Source organism: Penaeus japonicus, unplaced genomic scaffold (genome assembly GCF_977035675.1).
Source record: "Penaeus japonicus unplaced genomic scaffold, GWHDUDI00000001_assembly GWHDUDI00000007, whole genome shotgun sequence".
Taxonomy (NCBI): Eukaryota; Metazoa; Arthropoda; class Malacostraca; order Decapoda; family Penaeidae; genus Penaeus; species Penaeus japonicus.
In genome coordinates this window covers 31993195-32013731 of record NW_028234409.1, presented here as the reverse complement: position 1 = coordinate 32013731, position 20537 = coordinate 31993195, and the positions used below count along the sequence as shown (strand labels likewise).

At 35.7% G+C, this 20537-nt stretch overlaps 2 protein-coding genes across 6 annotated transcripts in view; one reads left to right on the top strand and one right to left on the bottom strand.

Annotated features, from left to right (window-relative positions):
• mmy (UDP-N-acetylglucosamine pyrophosphorylase mmy) overlaps positions 1–11934 on the top strand; it is a 16529-nt gene extending 4595 nt beyond the window's left edge. Inside the window, exons 3-11 of one of the 5 annotated variants that reach the window (XM_086538670.1) lie at positions 1285–1472; positions 1644–1868; positions 2054–2228; positions 2355–2514; positions 4176–4316; positions 4445–4630; positions 7269–7334; positions 8389–8463; positions 9281–11934. In XM_086538670.1, the coding sequence (XP_086394796.1) occupies positions 1285–1472; positions 1644–1868; positions 2054–2228; positions 2355–2514; positions 4176–4316; positions 4445–4630; positions 7269–7334; positions 8389–8463; positions 9281–9434 (1370 nt within the window). In that variant the 3' untranslated portion in view covers positions 9435–11934. Of the gene's footprint in view, positions 1–1284; positions 1473–1643; positions 1869–2053; positions 2229–2354; positions 2515–4175; positions 4317–4444; positions 4631–6244; positions 6278–7268; positions 7335–8388; positions 8464–9280 lie in introns of all 5 variants that reach the window. The other 4 variants (XM_086538671.1, XM_086538672.1, XM_086538673.1 and 1 more) reach the window with 4 other exon arrangements.
• Positions 11935–12700: 766 nt separating this feature from the next.
• On the bottom strand, positions 12701–19575 carry LOC122247785 (activator of basal transcription 1). Its single transcript, XM_043007382.2, has 3 exons — positions 19340–19575; positions 13298–13478; positions 12701–13165 (listed from the first exon to the last, which is right to left on the bottom strand). Exons 1-3 carry the CDS (start codon positions 19539–19541, stop codon positions 12715–12717), a joined length of 834 nt encoding a protein of 277 aa, XP_042863316.2. The 5' UTR covers positions 19542–19575; the 3' UTR covers positions 12701–12714.
• Between the last annotated feature and the right edge of the window lie 962 nt (positions 19576–20537).

Sequence of the window (20537 nt, the reverse complement as noted above, 5' to 3'; positions counted from 1 at the left end):
TCTCTCTCTCTCTCTCTCTCTCTCTCTCTCTCTCTCTCTCTCTCTCCTCTCTCCCTCTCTCTCTCTCTCTCTCTCTCTCTCTCTCTCTCTCTCTCTCTCTCTCTCTCTCTCTCTCTCTCTCTCTCTCTCTCTCTCTCTCTCTATTTCCCTCTTTCTCTCTCCTGCATTCCTTCTCTCCTTTTATCTCTCTCTCTCTCTTTCCCTCTCTCTGTCTCTCTCTCTCCTTCCCTCTCTCTCTCTCTCCCTCTCTCTCATCCTCTGTCTTTCTCTCTCTCGCTTTCCCCCTCTCTCTCTCCTGCTTTCCTTCTCTTCTATTCTCTCTCTCTCTCTCCCTCCCTCCCTCCCTCCCTCCCTTCCTTTATAAGACCCTTGCTGTCCACTTTTTTGCTTCTCTCTCTCTCTCTCTCTCTCTCTCTCTCTCTCTCTCTCTCTCTCTCTCTCTCTCTCTCTCTCTCTCTCTCTCTCTCTCTCTCTCTCTCTCTCTCTCTCTCTCTCTCTCTCTCTCTCTCTCTCCTCTCTCTCTCTCTCTCCCTCCCTCCCTCCCTCCCTCCCTCCCTTTATAAGACCCTTGCTGTCCACTTTTTTGCTTCTCTCTCTCTCTCTCTCTCTCTCTCTCTCTCTCTCTCTCTCTCTCTCTCTCTCTCTCTCTCTCTCTCTCTCTCTCTCTCTCTCTCTCTCTCTCTCTCTCTTCTCTCTCTCTCTCTCTCTCTCTCTCTCTCTCTCTCTTCTCTCTCTCTCTCTCTCTCTCTCTCTCTCTCTCTCTCTCTCTCTCTCTCTCTCTCTCTCTCTCTCTCTCTCTCTCCCCTCTCCCTCTCTCCTCTCTCTCTCTCTCTCTCCCCTCTCCCCTCTCCCCTCTCTCCCTCCCCCTCTCCCTCCTCCTCTCTCCCTCTCTCCTCCTCCCTCTCCCTCTCTCTCTCTCCCTCTCCCTCCCTCTCTCTCTCCCTAGCTCTCTATCTTTCTATCTTTCTATCTCTCTATCTCCCTCTCCCTCCCTCTCTCTCTCCCTAGCTCTCTATCTTTCTATCTTTCTATCTCTCTATCTCCCTCTCCCTCTCCCTCTCCCTCCCCCTCCCTCTCTCTCTCCCTAGCTCTCTATCTTTCTATCTTTCTATTTCTCTATCTCTCTATCTCAGTCTCGTACCTAACTATGTCAGCTGCATGATACTGTGTATGTTGTTTACAATTAAAGGGAAAGAGGAACAATACACTATATTATGAGAAAGAGAGTATAAAAAGGTTTTTCATCCATACATATATTCATTGTTTACACATCTTTTTTTTTAGGCCTGCATGAAGTGAGTGAAGGCCGTGTTGGAGTATTGTTGCTAGCGGGCGGGCAAGGCACGAGGCTGGGAGTGGATTATCCAAAGGGCATGTACGATGTCAAGTTGCCATCAAGGAAGACACTCTATCAACTGCAGGCAGAGAGGTTGCTGCGACTCCAACAACTTGCAAGGGAAAAGTTTGGCAAGGTAAAGCAATTCATTTATAAGATTACTCAGTTTTTGTTACATCGTTTGTAGTATTCCAAGGGACACATCAAGAAATAATGGATTGAAGATTACTTATTAAGGTTCCTATGATGAAGTAATCCCTGCCCTTTTTGAAAATTCTGGTAATAAGGTTTACAAAATGTTTTACAGTCTGGAGACATTCCTTGGTACATCATGACCTCAGAGCACACTAAGGAACCCACCATGGACTTCTTTGCTCGCCACCACTACTTTGGTCTCGAGAAGGAAAACCTGATCGTCTTTGAACAAGGAATGCTACCGTGTTTCACCTTCGATGGCAAGATCATCCTGGAGAAGCCCAACAAGATTGCACGGGCTCCTGATGGCAATGGAGGCCTCTACAGGGCTCTTAGGGTCAGTATATTAGGCAACGTGACTGATACGTTTAGATCTATAAGTTTGATGATGTTGGGATATTCATGTTGTCCCATTCGTATTCATATTTTTGTTTTTCTTTGATCATATGTTGTACTAGTGCATATACTTGTAAATGTTCATATGCAGCTGTACTATATGAATTTTCTTGCCTCTCTTAACAGGAAAAGAATGTTCTGGAAGATATGGAGCGCCGAGGAATCAAATACGTCCACGTTTATTGCGTTGACAATATTCTAGTCAAGATGGCAGATCCTATATTCATTGGGTATTGCCTGTCTAAGGGAGCTGACTGTGGAGCCAAAGTGGTCGAGAAGGCATTCCCAACAGAAGCTGTTGGTAAGAAGGGATTTTTTTTTTCTTTTTCCAAATTGTAAAACTGATGATAGGAATCCACATTTTTTAAGATGATTTTTGGAGTAAATATCACTAGCTACATTAAAATGATTATGCTTTTCTCTGTAGGTGTTGTCTGCAAAGTGGATGGGATATACCAGGTTGTAGAATACAGTGAAATTACACTTAAGACTGCACAAAAGCGGAACCCAGATGGCAGGCTTACCTTCTCTGCTGGTAACATCTGCAACCATTTCTTCACCACTGAGTTTCTTAAAAATGTTGTCTAGTAAGTATTAGTTCTACATTTCCAGTTATTATCTGAGTATTTAATTACTAGCCAAGGGTACAACAGATATATTTCTGAAAATGAAAAATTACTCTTGATTTGTTAAAGAGAAAGATGTATTTGCTGTTATCAATCTATATCTATCTGTTGGTTTTAGATTTATTATAGCCTAACATAGAATGAATAACTTTGCTTCTCCTATCTTAAATTGATCTTGTTAAGAAGTCAAGCAACATCAGGCATAGCAGGGTTTGTAGCTTAGCAGTTATGTTATTAAAGTTGTTTTGATGCTGAATAAGAAATGATATGATCATGTGTCAGTAGTCAGAACACACATTTTGTTAGGTGATAAGTAAATGATTGAAGAGTATGTTGGTATTAGGTGATCCAGGAGAAAGCTTTTTCATGTGATTTATGCTGAGTATATGTTTTTCATAATCATTAGTCTTTTCATTACTAATAATACTTTATTTGATTACTGTATTACTCAATGATTCTTGTAATTCGCATAATCCTGATTTTATTTCCTGTCTGTGCATCTATAAACTGATTATTTTATATGTAAAAGATATGATTTTTGATGTGTGACTAATTTGTTCTTGATTTCCTCACTCTGCCTGGATAGTGGGTAAGTACAAGAAAAAAAAGGAGTGAAGCTTCTATAGAATTTTTTGGCATGGTGTGCTGTGTTTAGAATCTGATAACAAAAGATTAATGAGCAGTTTGGGGCACTTTGAATTGATTTTGTTGTGGCTTACTGTAGCTCCTGTTTTGCAAGCAAAGAGGCACAATTATCTATATATGGAATGAATAAAGTGGATAACTGTTTTGTCTTTTGTTTAATAGAAAGGGCATAAGCATGTGATTGAGACTCACAAAACGAAGCTATTATTTTTTTGTTGTTGATTAATGTTATGCAGTGACTTTTTATTTAATTACTTATGATAGGAAGTAAATGCATTTAGAATGTAGAGGTATGTGCTCAAAATATGGATATAAGATGGAATGTTTATAGGTATGTATATTAAATGCATATTTTTCACATAAAATGCATTTGGAATCGATAGGATGACTTCATCTTTGCCATAGTTATATGAATATTGAAATAAGAAGATCAATGTAATCAAGGATATTAAAAAACATTTTGCATGTATTTTATTTTTGCACTACATAAAGTTGTACTTAGCTGCATTTAGAGAGAGACTTGCCTCACAGTATTGCTATATCAGTGCATTCCACCCAAAAGATAAACATAGGTGACTTTAAGTTAGTTGTATGCCTTTTTTTTCTATCTATGGTGTTTTGTTTTTGTTGTCGTGCCATTTTTGGGTTGTGTTTTGATCTGCAGAATCGTTTGTCCTATTATTTATTGTTGTTGTTGTCATCTTTATTTTTGGTGTGTGTGTTCCTTCTTTTTACAGGATGTTGATAGGATGAAGTATACCATGAATAGCAAATGATAACAATATTAGCCTAATAATGTTATCCAAACCTTCCTAAAATTGCCCAAGCCAAAATTTTGCAGTTCTCTGAAAACTGAATTATATTTTATCTGTGTCTTCATATATGATAATCTTTCTTTTCATCCCAATACTTTATTGGTTTCTTTTATTTTCCAATTTACATATACTAGTTTTGCTAATATCGTTATTTCTTCACAGTGACTATGAGGCCAGCATGAAACATCACGTTGCCAAGAAGAAGATCCCCATGGTAACTAATGAGGGCAAGAGTGTTAAGCCAGAAAAACCCAATGGAATCAAGATGGAGAAGTTTGTGTTCGATGTATTTCAGTTCTCCAAGTAAGTACCAAGTATTAGAAACCAGTAGAGGTTATTATTTTTTCTACATTAGTTTTCAGGAATGCAATAAAAGGAAAAGCGGAGATTATTGCCAGTCGTAGATACCAATGACCTCCCTCTTCCATCAGCACTTTGGCCGTGTGGGAAGTCATTCGTGAGGACGAGTTCGCCCCGCTCAAGAATGGCGACGGTGCAGAGAAGGATACACCCACTACCTGCCGTCACGCCCTCTTCTCTCTTCACCATCGTTACCTTCTGAATGCAGGCGGTACCCTCATCGATTCCGAGGGGGAGCCTCTGCCTCTCATCCCAAGGTGAGTATCGTTGAGAGTACTCGACTGAGCATATTGAGATGTAGAGAAAAGAAAACAGGTACTTTCCACTGAGGATAGAGAACACAGAAGTATTGATAAAGATTAGTAGGTCAGTATCTTGCATGACTGAGATGTACTGTGAATCTGAAAGCCACAGTAAGGTAAGGTTGGTTGCAATTTCAGTTGTAAGAAACTTTGGCTTTTCTAACTGCTAGTTAACACAGCTGTTTGTTGTGAATGAAATAGGATTTTTTTCATCCTTATTTAACTGTCTTCAGTGAAATGCTTTATTTTCTGAATTTTTACTTGAGATATGAAACTGCGTGCATGCGTGCGTGTGTGAATGTGTGTGTGTGTGTGTGTGTGTGTGTGTGTGTGTGTGTGTGTGTGTGTGTGTGTGTGTGTGTGTGTGTGTGTGTGTGTGTGTGTGTGTGTGTGTGTGTGTGTGTGTGTGTGTGTGTGTGTGTGTGTGTGTGTGTGTGTGTGTGTGTGTCTGTGTGCCTGTGTGCATGTGCTATTATGGATACATGATTGTATTTACCTTAACAAAGACTGTATGGTGTCTTTGTAAGTTTTACTATTTGGAATGGAGTGTTTTGATTGTAATTGGTGAGAAAAAAAGTTATGAAGTGAAATCTAAATACAGTTACTTTAAAACAGGCATGATTGTACCAGAGAATTGATTAAAAATTGATATAGGATTTTGAAAATATAAAGTCACTTTATCTATATCTGCCTGTCTGTCTTTTATTCCCTCAGTATAATACACATATCTCATTATTGTATGCTGCATGTTCTGAGTTTATTTGCTTTCTGATGGATATGGAAAACAATACTATTATTTTTTCTGTTGTTACCTTGCTTTATGACTTCCAGAAATTTGAAAGCATGGATTTTTTTTACACAAGATGTGAAATAATTTTCCTCTGTATAAAGTGACTTGAACATATATCATTCACAACATGCATTTGAAACAGACATATGAATCACAGAAAGCACAATATTAATTCTGGCATTTAATTAGAGGTCATATGTAGTATGAATTCTGATTTTGTGATTTTATTTTTTAAAAGGAATGTTATTTTGGGTATATATTAAAAATGTTTCTCCTTTTTTAAGAAATCAATTGAAATTAATCTAGAAAGCTTGAGATTTTCCTTAGAAATATTATAAATGCTTATGTTATGTGAAGGCTGAGAAGAGGGACATTAGTTTATAGTTCCATAATTCTTAAGTTCTGTGATTTGTCTTTCAAAGATTGCACTACGCTTATATATATTTATATATATATATTTATATATATAAAAAAATATAAACAATATATATATATATATATATATATATATATATATATATATATATATATATATATAAAAAACACAGACAGACATTCTAAGGAGAAAGTTCAAAATCTATCATCCCATAGTGGCTTGTATGTTTTTCCAGCTAGGTGTACGGTGCAATCCTTTACTAAAAATGTCTAACTTTGCATACAACAAACTAGTTAGTTGTATGTGTAATATGGATACTAACCACTTTACCACTTCCCAATAAATCCCAGTTCCTATTTAGTGTCCTGCAAATATGATAATATTTTCCTAACGTGTATTATAGGCCAGAGGACAGACCGGTAACAGTAGTGAACAGGTATGTAAGTGTAACCCGAGTGGAGTGATCATGGGATTTTCCAGTGCTCTGCTCTTCGGAAGGTAGATTTTGTGCCAGATGGAGTTGAAAGTAATGTAGTATAATAAGTCAGTATTTACTGCCGATAGACAGAAAGATATGAATATTATCAAGATGTAACAGAAACATAGTGAGCAGTGATATGAAAATTGGCTTTAGAGTTAAGAAAAATGTAACTTTTAAAGGCCAGTTAAGATCAACTTTCATGATTATTTTATTCTATCATATATTTTTTAGGCATCAGATGTTGCTAATGTTAATCATCTGGCACTAAATGTCCCATCTGAAGGAGAATGTTTTATTTGAGACAGTTACAGTGGTGATGGAACATTGCTACTATTTTTTCCCACTCACTTTGTACACCCGCATTCACGGAGTTGCTTTTGTGTCATTTTTAAGGTATTTGGTTGAGTGTGAGTTCAAAGGTGTGTTTGTTTGTACATATATTAGGAGTGTGACCTGGACTGGATTACCAGTGAGTTTTGTTGTGATGTATAACAACAATTTCAGCTGTACATACGCTTACTAGAATAAACTTCAAGTATTAGAATTGAAGAATTCTGCTTGGGTAAATTTGCAAAGGATTTGCAGATCCTTCTTTAAAGGAACTGAAAAGTATTTTTCTTTATTTAGTTCTTGAAGAAAAAAAAGGAACTAAATGTGTATGTGTATGTATCTGTGCATGTTTTATTTTATTTTTCCCTGTTTATTTTGTTGTAAGATTTTTAATTTCCTTTTTATTGCATGATAATTTTTTACTCATTTTAAAATGCCCTTTACAGCACTTTGTGAATTTTTAGTCTTTTATGCAGTATGCTTTGTTTTGTTTTAAGTTTTGGCTGCCCACTTATCCATTTACTTCATTCTCTTTAGTTTTTCAGTTCTTGAGTTTATCTTTTTTTCATTTGTGTTACTTGAGCTTCCTTCTTCATTTCTGTTTTTTTTCATTTAGCCCTGCTGCTGCACCAAAATGCCCTACCACAGAAAATGCCAACACTGAGTTTAACAATAATGATGCGTAAGTATAGTTTTCTGATGTATTCCAGGGAGGTACCATGGTGAAGGTTGTTGCAGTATTTATGGTGGTGGTACTCTGAACTATATAATCGTGGTGCTGGCTGACTTCGTCTGTTTTCTTTGACTATATTATGTGTGCAAATTGTACAGCAGAATGGGACGGAAATACATTTTTCCTTGTCGCCCTTATTTTCATTATTATTTGTACAAGATTTCGTCATGATGGAGGAGTGCAAGATGTGTCTGTTAGATTTCTTCTCAAACTCTTTATAAGAAGTAGATGTTTATTAGTTGATATGCATTACAAGTTGCAAGGTTTTCATGGAAGAAGAAATATTGAAGCATGTGGGAGTCATAATAGAATGAATTGACAGATAAGGTTGAGATACAGTATTTGCCTTTTAGTTAGAAACAGTATATGCCTTTTACTTCGAAACAGTATATGCCTTTTACTTCGAAACAGTATTTGCCTTTTAGTTAGAAATTATCATCCTGTTCTTTATTTGCACTGACACAAGTATGAGAATCTATCTTATTGACAACTGCACTTATGTATTAATACTGCATGTATATATAACATGTAATGCATGTTCAAATTTTATACTATTTGTTGTCATAAATGAGATCGAGTTCTATTTTAGTGTAATGTTTTTGTTTATCAGTAAGTTGACATCAGAAATACTTATATGTAAAACAAGTAAGTTAACATTAAGAACATTTCAGTTTTTGCCAGAGCAGTCACTTTTTGGATTTTAAGTTGCATAATTCTGTAGATGCTAATACAGTAATTGCTTGCTTTTAACTTTAGTTCCAGTGAATTGTAGCTTATTTGCTTGTTTTTTTTGTGTGTAAAGTATTAACTTCCTGTTTCATAGAACTTGGGTTCACAAATGATATATTGATACAGTAATATATATATAAACTCTATGCATTCAGATATATGACAGTAAATGATAAGTTACGAAACAAATCATTTAAATGAATTTGTGAACCCAAGTATTATGTACTCAATAGTAAGTCTTAACCCTATTATGTGTTTGTGATTTGTGTTGCAGTGTTATGTGTATTAAGGATAAGAGATGCACCTGGTTGCCACGCTTCTTACCACAGATATTTTCTTTTTGGTTCAGGCAAGTTGAAATTAACAGATTTGGAATAATTTCAGTTAATGTCATTTAAGTTTTTTTTTTTTTTTATGTGAACTAATGAAAGTTGGTTTTACTATTTTCCAAGCCCATGGGGAATCATGTATATTAATTACTATATATGTTTATGAAATGAAATAATGTATTTTCCATGTAAAATGATATGATAAGTTCAAAGTGCCAATATTCAATAATAAACTTATTAAAATAATTCCCTCTATGCCTAACTGAGTATAATTTACAAAATTCAGATTAATGAGTAACTTGAGGTAAGGTAGTGTGGCAGTAGAAAGAAAATAGCATATATTATTTGAAATAGTTGCTTTTGTAAGTTTTGTGTTAAAATCTCTTGTTTGATGCTAAAGTTTCTGACCCTATGAGATACCTTGATTTTAGTGTGTCACCTTGTTCAGTTTCAGTTTTAAGTGAGAATGATACCCAGACAAAGAATAGATAATTTTGCAATTACTTATTTTGACAGCAGCTATAAAACTAGTGATTGTAAATCTTCACTGAACAAGGAGACAAGAGAAGTTGTTTTAGAAATGGTTAAAATATCTACTAAGGCAAACCTTATTTTTCATTTTATGCAGAAGTGATCTGCATTATATATATGTCAATAATTTGCAGATTGTTCTCTTGTACAAATGAATGCATATCATGTTTGTTCTGGAAAAATATTTTTTGATGGAGCTCCTTTTTTCACATTTTTGTTATTTAAACAGTTAACATACAGCTGATCCAAACATTCCTGCAAAAACATATTTTCCTCTGGAATAATTTTCTTGAATTTCTTTCACAGCCAAAAGGAGATGCGATGGGATGAGTGCCCAGTGGTGGTTGAAATCTCGCCCCTGGTGTCCTATGCTGGCGAAGGACTGGATAAGCTCGTGGCCAACAAGAAGTTCACGTGTCCGCTCAGTCTCAGCGAACCAGCCAAAAAGATTGAGGCATAAGAAAAAGTAGACTATGCTAACCTTGTGAACCTTGTCAATCTTCTCTTTTTGACATCTGCAATTTCACATCCCGAGCAAATCATATTTTTAACGTAAAAAAGAGCTTGTGTAAATTCCAAATATCATTAGCATCTAGTAAGAATGCTTTAGCTAGAAGTATACATTGTGTGTTTTGGCTTGATGGGAAGCAGTGTGTTCTGTCACATTTAGATCGCTCAATCACAAAATTTCTACACTGTTAGCTGACGATATGCAGCAGAAATTGCAGAAGTAAATGTTACAAATAATTGTACACAATTACATTCACTTGATTCAGCAGAAATGTGATGTTCATTTTCATATCATGCATTCTCATAAGTGAATAATTCTGATTGCATTTCCAGTATTAAGTGGCTGAATAATCATAAATTTAAAATGACTGATGTTTGGAAATTGCTGGTGATGGTATTCTGATTGCTTTGCAATCATAGCAATTATTTGTAACACTTGATTACTTTTTGTGCATTTTAGATGACAAAGTTTAACCATAACTGTCATCAATCCATTGGGTAAAAGAGGTTATTTATAGGTATTATTTTTTTAGATTTTAGTTGGCTGCAAATGATCTTGTGGTTGTAGGTAAGGGAATTTGTTCATTCTTGTGCCTTACATAAACATTGAAGTCATGCATTATAAAAAAAGAAAGTATTGCAGAGTGTATTACATGATATCATCTTCATTTCATTATCATCAAGATTCATAAAATACTGTACTTAAAAAAAAAAAAAAAAGATTTTAAAATCCTTCAATTCCGATAATGAAATAACACCAGATGTGGTCGTAAATTGGACGTCATTGGACTAGCACAAAAAGTAAGACATAGAGAGTTTTTATCCGAGATACCAAGAATTAACTTATCTTGAAGACATTTATCTTGAAGACATTTTTTCTGCACTGGAATTCCCATTTTGTATTGACATCATGTGCTAATTCCCTGTCAGTTTTCATTGTACACTATCAACATCAATGTTTTTTTAACCATGACAGATTTTTATACATATGAATTGTATAATATTGTTATTTTATGTACAGCTCCTGATTCATACTTTGGTGTAAAGTTCTCTTTTATTGTTTGTATCACCAGATGATTTAGTGACATTCCAAAAGGTAAAGGTATACAGTACATTAAGACCTTTTTGTCATTTGACACCCTAAATTATGACTCATGGCCTATAGAGTTTTTACATGCATAATTCTTATGTAAGGAAAAACATAAAGGTACTAGTTTCACCTTCGTACCCTCAATGTTTTTTCTCATTTGCATATATTAAATATAACAAGTACAAAGAAGTCTCCTGTGTCACAGGTAAAGGAGTTATATAAAGCTGGTTGTACTCAGTGTTTTGTACTGTAGTAATACCTTAGTGTTTTTGTTATATAGTGTGGCTAGTAATGGAATACATTTCATTTTGCATCTTTATGCTGTGGGAATGAAAAATAGGAAGGTTATGTTATAATATTCAGCCATTGTAATTGTATGGAAAGTAAAAAAAAAATGTTACATTGCAAACTATATAAAAAGGGACAACCAGTAAAATTTAAACACGCATTAGTAGTAGAAACCATTGTTGCGTCATCAAATACTATAGCCATGGGAACAAATAAGTAGGATTTGTATTTTGAGAGCAAGTAAACAGGTGTTATTTGTATGGTTGAATAACATGACTGTATGCACAAGTGATCATAACTGTTTTAGTCAGCTTGTAATTCTTCATTACAAGCACTACAGTTAGGATACTTTTCATTATCCATTTATATTTTTTTGTTATTTACAGAATTACTGGTACTTACCTATTGGAATATTATTATTTTGCAAATGGCAAAAATAAAATTGTATTTAGTCCTGTGTGTACATATCTTTTAAAAAGGACATTATTGTTTTTTTCTTATTTTTATAGATATATGATGATTTTAACTATACATATACCTAGAACTGGTTGTATGTTTATCAATTACCCATCATTTTTAATTTCTCACTTTGTTTAATGATTTATTTTATTCATACAGTGTTACTATTCTTTATACACTGCAGACAAATTGACACAAGAAAGTGTAGTGTGGAAATAATTATATATATTTGATTTTTATCAAGAGGACCATTCACTTTTTCAATTAAATGCAGAGTTATCAACATCAGAGGTACAAGAATATTTTGGGGGAGTGTGATTAGCATACTATATGTATCAAGACACTTATGACCAAAAGGCACTTTAATTTTGTTTTGTAGAATCAGTGTGCAATATTGCTTGTGTATTTGAGGAAAATATAGGAGTCTACTTGTGAATTCACCACATTAGAAATACAGTGAAGTCAAGACAGTCTATACCAGTTGTTAAAAGAAAAGGAATAAAATTAATGGTTATATCTAATATAAAATGGTTCTGTCATGAAATCATTGTATTGATTTTTGCCTTATAGGCAAGTGATTTACTGTAATCTTAATTAAAATACAGATTGCCAATTGTCTTTCCTAACCTTTCTTCCCTCGTTTATTTTTAGTACCCAATAATGACGTAATTAACCCATTGCAAATGGATGTCATGACATACATGAAGGCTTCAATTAGGCCTAAAAGATGAGTGTCAATGAGTACATGACACAACATTAGAAACTGCTCACAGTCAAAGCACACTCACATTCATGAAGTATTTGACTAAAGTGGCACTAGTTTCAGAGCTACAGCTTTCCAAAGTCAGACTAAACCCTTGTTTTATGATGGATTTTAGGGAAAATACTCCTTAGGCAATCTGTGCTGCCAGAAGGGTGGATAAAACATTTTACCCGTCCATCTAATTTTTAGACTGCCAGTGGTGTCAGAGATCACCTGTCCAGACAAACAATTAGCTATCTTTGCCCTCAGTCTGCAACGGGTTAAAGAATCAAAAGCACTGGCTTTTCTACCTTTATCATTTCTTAGAATATTGAATGGCCCACAGCAAATTTATTTATTGTAATATACAACATGAAAAATCTGATTACTTTAACACATTAGCAGCGGATGGCATGATTTGCTGCAAAGGCAGAGTCGGTCATAGACGCGGATGGCACCGTGACCAATGGGTTAAATCAAAACCAGAGGCTCTGAACCATCTACTTAGATGTTGTACTTAGGCCTAAATTATATGAATGTGTGATTCTAAACATACACAATTTCTACTCTAATGATCATGCACTAAGCAGAATTAAACTGTTAAACCTAAAGTAAGGATTTAAAAAAATGATAAAACTTGATTTACATTTATTATTTTCCTGTTCCCACAAATATAGAGCCAAGTAAATCTTTCTCTTCCAAATGCCTTATCTTTCTCTTTTCTCCTCTGTTTAGCCTTTTTGTTTTAATCTTCTTCTTAAAGTATTCATCCTTTAATTTCCTGCTTTCTTTTTTGGATACTATTTCATCTTCTGTTAGTTTTTGCTTAAATACAAAGCCAAGATTATCAGGTTTCTTTTTCTTTATACTTTTTTCTCCTTTATCCTCTTCTTTACTATTTGCTGATTCATTGTTATTGCTTTCCGTAGACTTCTCTTTCTTCTTCATGGCCTTTTCCTTCTTCTTCTGTTTCGCGCTGATTTCTGAGGCCTTGATGAAGTGGTCAGTTTCACGCCGAACTTGAGAAATTTCCGCAGCCATGCGTTGCCGGTGAACCTCTCTCTCATACTCAAGCCTCTGTTTCAGAAAAGCCCATTTGAACCTGAAAATAAAAAATTCACGAGGTTGAGTACACTTATCTCCATACCAACTGTATCCGTATCAAGAGACATTAATTTAGTTAAGCATTGGGAACGAGAACAAAGACAAAAAGACGAAAGGAAAAATCAATCACCTGGGGAGATACTTGATATTCCACAGCATGTCGTAATACGGGTTCCGCTTCTTCCCCCCGACCGGCTGGTTGTTCAGGAGAAGCTGCACTTCCTTGGCTTTTCTCTTACTCTTGAATTCTATCCATCCCTCTGTGTAGCGTTGCCTTTTCTTTTTCTTCCACTTCTCGGTCTTCTTCTTCTCTGTAAATCAAAGACATTTGTGAATAATTGGGTTATCCAAGTGTTAATTTAACCATTTGACTGTTGGAAGCTGGGAAGAGGAGGCAGGAGAAGACAGGAAAAGAAAAATGTTGAGAAGGAAAGGAACATATAGGATAACATATAAAATTTTATGTAAATATATCATATCTCACATGTATTTCCATGAATTTCTTGATTTTCTATTAAAAATTTATGAAGAATATTAATTTATGTTTATTAAAGTAGTATGTCAAACAGCTGAATTCTTACACCAAAATAATCAAAGAAACACAAACAGACACAAACATATGCCAAATCAAGTATATATGATTCATTAACTTTAAAGATTCCATGAAATATATGGGAGCATGATGAAGTATAAATTGCATCAACATGGCTCTTCTGGATTTGGTAATTATTTTGAGACTTGCATTTGATTTTAGTCCAATCTCCTGAAAAAGAAATCCCCCAACCATGGATAAATCCTCTACCATAAATTTTAAGAAAATTTAGTCTTTACTTGTAAGATTTTGAAGTGTGACGTTCCCAATGCAATATTGCATAGGCCCGGCATAGGGGGTTTCCACTTATCGCCGGGCCCGTCGGGATTGGGTTAATAGGGTAAGTATGCATTTTTCACTTCTTTACACAGTAACATTTTACAAGTCTATACAGTGAATTTGACCAACATGAGAAGAGTAGAACACATATAACCAGAACACTATGACACATATTAAACCCAATGGCAATAGAAAACAAAACAATAATAAAAAAGAAATAACTACATACTGTAACTTATAGTTACATAAATGAATAGTGTAACCATTCTTTTCAAATATATAATGTTGACAAGATTCACAAAGAAGAATCTATAAACATGAAACTGACATTACTACATAAGAGAAGAAGAAATACTAAAAACAAGAATGCTTAGAAAGATCAAAAACTATTTGGTGTAATCCAGAGATGCCACTATCATCATTGTAGCTTATATCATCATCTTCATAAGATGGCCATATATACAACAATGCATACTGTAAGTGAAATTTTGGTCATCATACAATAACTCTTTTGGTATGAGCACTGTCACTCAAGATCAGAATCTATCTATGCTGATGAGTCCCCCCACCCCACACACACACTTGTTCCTCATCTGCTGCTGAACAGATATACTCATCAATCATATAAACACTATAAACTGGAGGTTGTCTGACTTTTTCATCTTTAGAGAAAATCATATCCATCTGTGAACAATTTTAAACTTTGGTGAGTGCATGTAATAATATAGGCTTACACCAGTTCCACAAGATTGTTGTAAGTAGTAATGCCTCAATAATGCCTCCTTTGTATTCTACCACACCATCATATGGATCCTCTCTTGTAGATGTTTTGAGAGTGTGATATGTAATTCCCCATGAGCCTGGCAGGGCATTCACTAGGCAATCAGCGTCTATGGTGAATAATGTTGTTACCAGCCAAACCTTGAACGCTTTAATTAATTGTCTCTACCATAGTGATTAAATTATCTGTATACCTGAAAAATCATCATCTGATTCCCAGAATACTGTGCTCTTTGCCCTTAGGTAATAATTTCAAGACAACACCCACATACTCAGATTCCAACTGACTTTCACAATGGTCATGCAAAAAGGATTGTTCTAGAAACAAATTATGAAACATCTGCAGCCTGAAGTCACCAAAACAGAAAGAAAATTTGCAATAAAAACAAAAGCTGATGATACCAACATTTTTATAAAGAGAACTATGTAAGTTTTATTGCACTGAAAATCAACAATATAAAAAATGTACAGACACATATTTAATGGCCACAGTCACAGGGTTTCTGACAAACAAATCACCCCAAACAATGAACAAGTAAAATTTCAACCCTGACCTACTTCTAGTGTTATTTTTATAGGAAACTAGTAAATCAAGTATTTAGAAGCTGAAAAATGTATGTAGTGATAAAAAAATAGTTCACATGCAAGACTAATTCAACTTTTGGGCTGAGCTGATTTGACTTATATATTTTTGCTTTCATTATGGAGTGCCATCTACTGGCTAATAGAGATCACTATTCTCAGAACACTTTGCATCTATATCTACATCTATAACCAATCATAACTAACCCTATGACCAACTAAAAAATCATGAATAAACATACAATTTATTTCATTTTTTAACTGCTCTGTCTTTGCTTCAGAGGGAGTGGTTGGGTTAAATGTCATCTATACCTATTTACTAAAGCTGCTGTATTGGATCCAATTGGTGGGGGAAGAGTGCAGTGCACAAGGGATTGTAAAAAAAAAAAAAAGTAAAATAAAGAAAAATGATAAATTGGGAAAAAAGGTTAATGTCTAGTATATAACTTTACATATGACTGTAACTTCCTTGGAAAGAGAAAGAAAAACTATAGGTAAAAAATTGATTACACACTTGATAGTTGATCCCATATTGCATACTGCAACTTCCTTTTTCAATTTCTATGTATCCCCAAGATGGTTCTCAAACTGCCTTCTTTGAGCCAAGATGAAGTCATGCATGGTCCTTGAGTTCAAGACAAAAATTTAAAGAGAAATCTTGTCTTGATGTGAAAATGATTTTTTTTTCTTTTGATGAGTCATCATTCACAAGGTAAACAGAATATGAAAACACCCAATATAAAAGCCTTGAATTACACCCATTAAGGATGTTCTTCAACTTATTAAATATCTATATTTGCAGTAGATATGTCATAGATGAAAAGTTTTTTTCAAAATCTTTCAATTTTATGAACTATTGACCTTGTGGATTGTGGTGGTCATATAACAGTACTAAAGCTTTACCAAATCTCTTGACTCCTGAATTCCTGGCAGATGTTTCACCCCAAAGTACAAAAGTACAAATATTGAAACAGGAATGGACAAAGTTAACAAACAGATCACAGAGTCTAACTGTAAATGTCTCAGATGTACCAACAATAGCCGACTTTTATTCTCATATTCATATTGTTTGTATTCTATTCAAATCCTCTCTAAATTTGCTGTGATCTGTGTTGGCTTCTCTACAATTTGAAGTCTAACACAACCATGACAAACTATCTAGCAATCACTATAGCCTCTGCACTCCTGAAAAAGACAACAGACTACCACCATATCTATTCTGGCAAGCCTGAGGATTGGTTCCTTCTTTGAAGACAAGGTGAATGTTCAGAACACTCAAATAAAGAGAAAAAAGGCAATGGCCATAAAGAACACACAACACAAAAATTGATATCTTTTTCATGCCTCTCCAAGTAAACATCTCTCCCATATGCATGGATTATGAGCATATTCTGCTATTCATAAACTTATGTATTGGCAGCGATAAGTAATATTGCTATATTTGCTTCTTTGGGTTTTATGGTATGGACCTGTTCTAGAAATTTACCCAGCCAGTTCTACTGCAAGATAGTGATGCCAAAGATATGGTTACTTTTCAATTTTCTCACCTATGTAAGTAGTACTTCGTGCTACTTACATTGGTGACCATCATCCCCAACTGGAATTCAAACATATTCCACATATTGACAGCTACTGATGAGCTGTAAACTATAAACCTCCATGATGAGTAGCACAAAGTGTTCTAAACATGGGAGGAGGGGGGGTGGGTCAAGAATGTAAGATAAGTGAGATAGGTTATTTAGAAATTAATTAAAAAAGGGGAGTACAGGGCGATGTTTTTACTATACTGACAAATCTCTGACTGAAATCAGTAATGGGCAATAACGTCACATTACAATAATAAAACCAATTGGGAAGCAATTGATCTAACTGACAAATTTATCGACTAATTGTATGTTGAGTATGGGTTCTTATTCCAATTTCAAAATTAGTATCGTGATGGATACCGAGTGCACAGCTTGTAGACACATGCCATGGGACTTTGTCAAGTTATTCTATAAAGATAACAGTTCAATACTTCTTACAGGATGACCTACAACCTGGCCCTCAACACACCTCCAATTAACCCTCTCTGGACGGGTGGTACACTACGGTAACGCACATTTAAGGCCTGTTCGCTGGGTGACGCCATACGGCATCGTTTATCTAACTGATTTAGGCCTATGCGTTCAAGAGCCCTGGCATTGTAACATGCAGGGCTGGAATGCCCCCGTCATTACTGGGTTAATGCAAGAAATATACACATATGTATCAAAAATGTACCTGCCATGTAGTGGCTTCAAAAGGGGGGATGGGGTGGGGGGAGCACCCTGTTGGCTAATAAAACCTATGTTAGATCAGGTTAGGTCCATCAGTTATGTTTGGTTGCGTATGAATATGGCAAAAAGGTAAATTTGGATAAAGACGCAACCAACCCTCTAGGCATGACACAATATTTTTCTGGTAGTTTTTGTGTGCTTTATACAGTTTCGCTACTACTTTCCATTGGAAACTTTTCGCGGAAGAAAAGGGTTTTATGGTGTTACGTTATAATTAAAGGTAAATTTTCCGAACAACGCCGCGTTACGAAATACCACAAAAGTGGTATCGATGGATTCCTCTCAACCTCTACTATTCATATATAGTGAAATTAATGAGCGCTTGCACCCCTGGACCCCACAATCTGGGTCTCTTTTTTTAAGGCACTTCGTGCTACCTCGTCCTACTTTGGAGCATATTTCGCTTGCAAAATCATAACCCAATGACCTACCTAACTTTGCTAACTTCACCCCCTCCTGGATCCCCCCTTTTTAGGGCACTTCGTGCAACATACCTTGGGCAAGATATCCCGAACCACCATCCTCGCCCTGAAATTTAAACATGGCTGTGTTTACGTATTTACGGACAGTAGCAAGCTGTGGACTGGAAACCCCCAAGGAATTACCTGCATGTGCTGTTATGTTCTCTCAACAGATGGCGCAATATTCCCCATTGTTTACAGTATAATTATAGAGTGCCCTCTATTGAGTGGTCGCGTCATCATCGGTCCTAGTTTCCTATCCTGAGGAATATATAAGACGAAGACTCAGTTGCTGTCATCATGGCGCAGTGTGAGGGTTATTCGTCGTGGCATTTTCATCTACAGGACTAATTACGCATCATAAGTATCACGAAGTGCCCTGAATAGGGGAGATCCACAGGGGGGTGTAGCTCCCTCTTCGCAAAGGCTGACTTCAAAACTAGGCAAAGTGAGGTAGGTAGTTGGGTTAAGGTTTTCGTGATAACGAGGGGGGTCCAGGGGGGGGGGCAAAGCCCCCCCATTGGCTAGGGCAAACTTTAAACCTAAGCAAAGTTAGGTAGGTAATTGGTTACGATTTTGCATACGAAATATGGCCGGAATTCATATTTTACTCCGCAATTTCCCTGATCTACTTCATGCCCTCCCCTACTATCAGGACCCAGATTGTGGGCTTCAGGGGTGCAAGCGCTCATTAATTTCACTATATATGAATAGTAGAGGTTGAGAGGAATCCATCGATACCACTTTTGTGGTATTTCGTAACGCGGCGTTGTTCGGAAAATTTACCTAATTAAAGGTACGTCATGCCGAAAGGTTTGTTTTCCGCTACGGGTGGTAGCGTCTTTATCCAAAAATACCGGCAAAAATTGTGGTTGTGGTTATCTCGCCAGAAAACATTGAATACCATGTCGGTGCTGGCGCATGGGTAGGGGGGAGGTGGTGAAACTCAGAAATTAAAGGTTTCTGGTGGAAGTGAGTATCATAACTGTGCAAAATATGCTAAAATCTACCCGCAAAATATCGTCTTGTACCCAGAAGGTTAGTAACATCTTTAACCAAATATAACCAATATTTATCTTTGAAAGAATCATAGTCATAATCGAAAAAATGACGATTAGGTCTAAATAAAATCATACCCTTAAACACGAATAAACACAAACCTTCATTCCCAGCCTGGAGAAACATTCGATCAACTTCGCCAAAGTTGGAGAAATATTCTCTTACATCCGTTACATTCATATTTGGTGGAATGATAGAAAGGTAAACAATCCCAGGTTTCCGTCTCTTGACTGGTAGTTGTATATCTTCATCACTAAGTGTAGTATCTGCTGAAGAAGCCATGGGTGCCTCTGTGTCCTCCATCGTGGTCGAATGTAAACAATGTGCTAGAGTTAGAGGGATACTAGCGCAAATATTATGTTTGAGGAATACGAGCCTACTGTAATACCAGGTGATATAGATGTTTAACTAATTCTATTTCATTTTTAGTAGTGTGAGTGCTTTGTAATATTAATATCAAAAAGTCATTTTCAGGAAACAAGCATTGTTATGCTACTGATAACCACGACATCCGTCTATCTATCTATTTATCCATCTATCTGTCTATCGAAGAACACTTAATTTTGAAAATGTGAATCCCCTCAAGGTGCATCGTACGGATCCCAAGGTATCAAAGCCAGTTGCTTTTCATGGCCAATTTATGGGGCATTATTTGGCCATATGCGGACAAATTCTCAGGTCCAATGAAAGTGTTATTTCGTATGTCCATATATCAGTGATATGCAATACTTAATTAACATTTCTACATGGGAATTTAAACCACAGATATAAGTAAATGGACACTTAATGCTAAAATAGCATGTTATCATAATCATATAGTATGTTATTATAATCGTAAAAACGTCATTTATTGAGTGATTAATAATAACAATATTACTTTGATCCTTATTTTTCAGGTCAGTTCTCTTGATCTTGATACAGCCTACTATCTAAATGTCGGTATTATTTTCCTTGGACTTCAGTCGACTTCAGACATTAAGTTAGATGTAAACTAACCATTTCTCTCCTCACTCCCTACTGAGGCTATAACTTCTTACAGAAGGATAATAATGATAAGAATAATGACAATGACAAGAATAATAGCAACCATATGTAAATCACAGTAGACACCAATGTAAGGTGTTCAGTGTTTACTTTAAGCCCACAACCTAACCGGCCCACCGGGAAAATATTTGGATTCCTGATGACCTAGTTCGTCCACTGCTCTGGATCACTTCTATGTGGATGTTTCGCATTGTTAAAACAAGCACTTCACCAACGGCTTAAAATTGTGGTCAAAAGGGATAATGCCACTCGTCA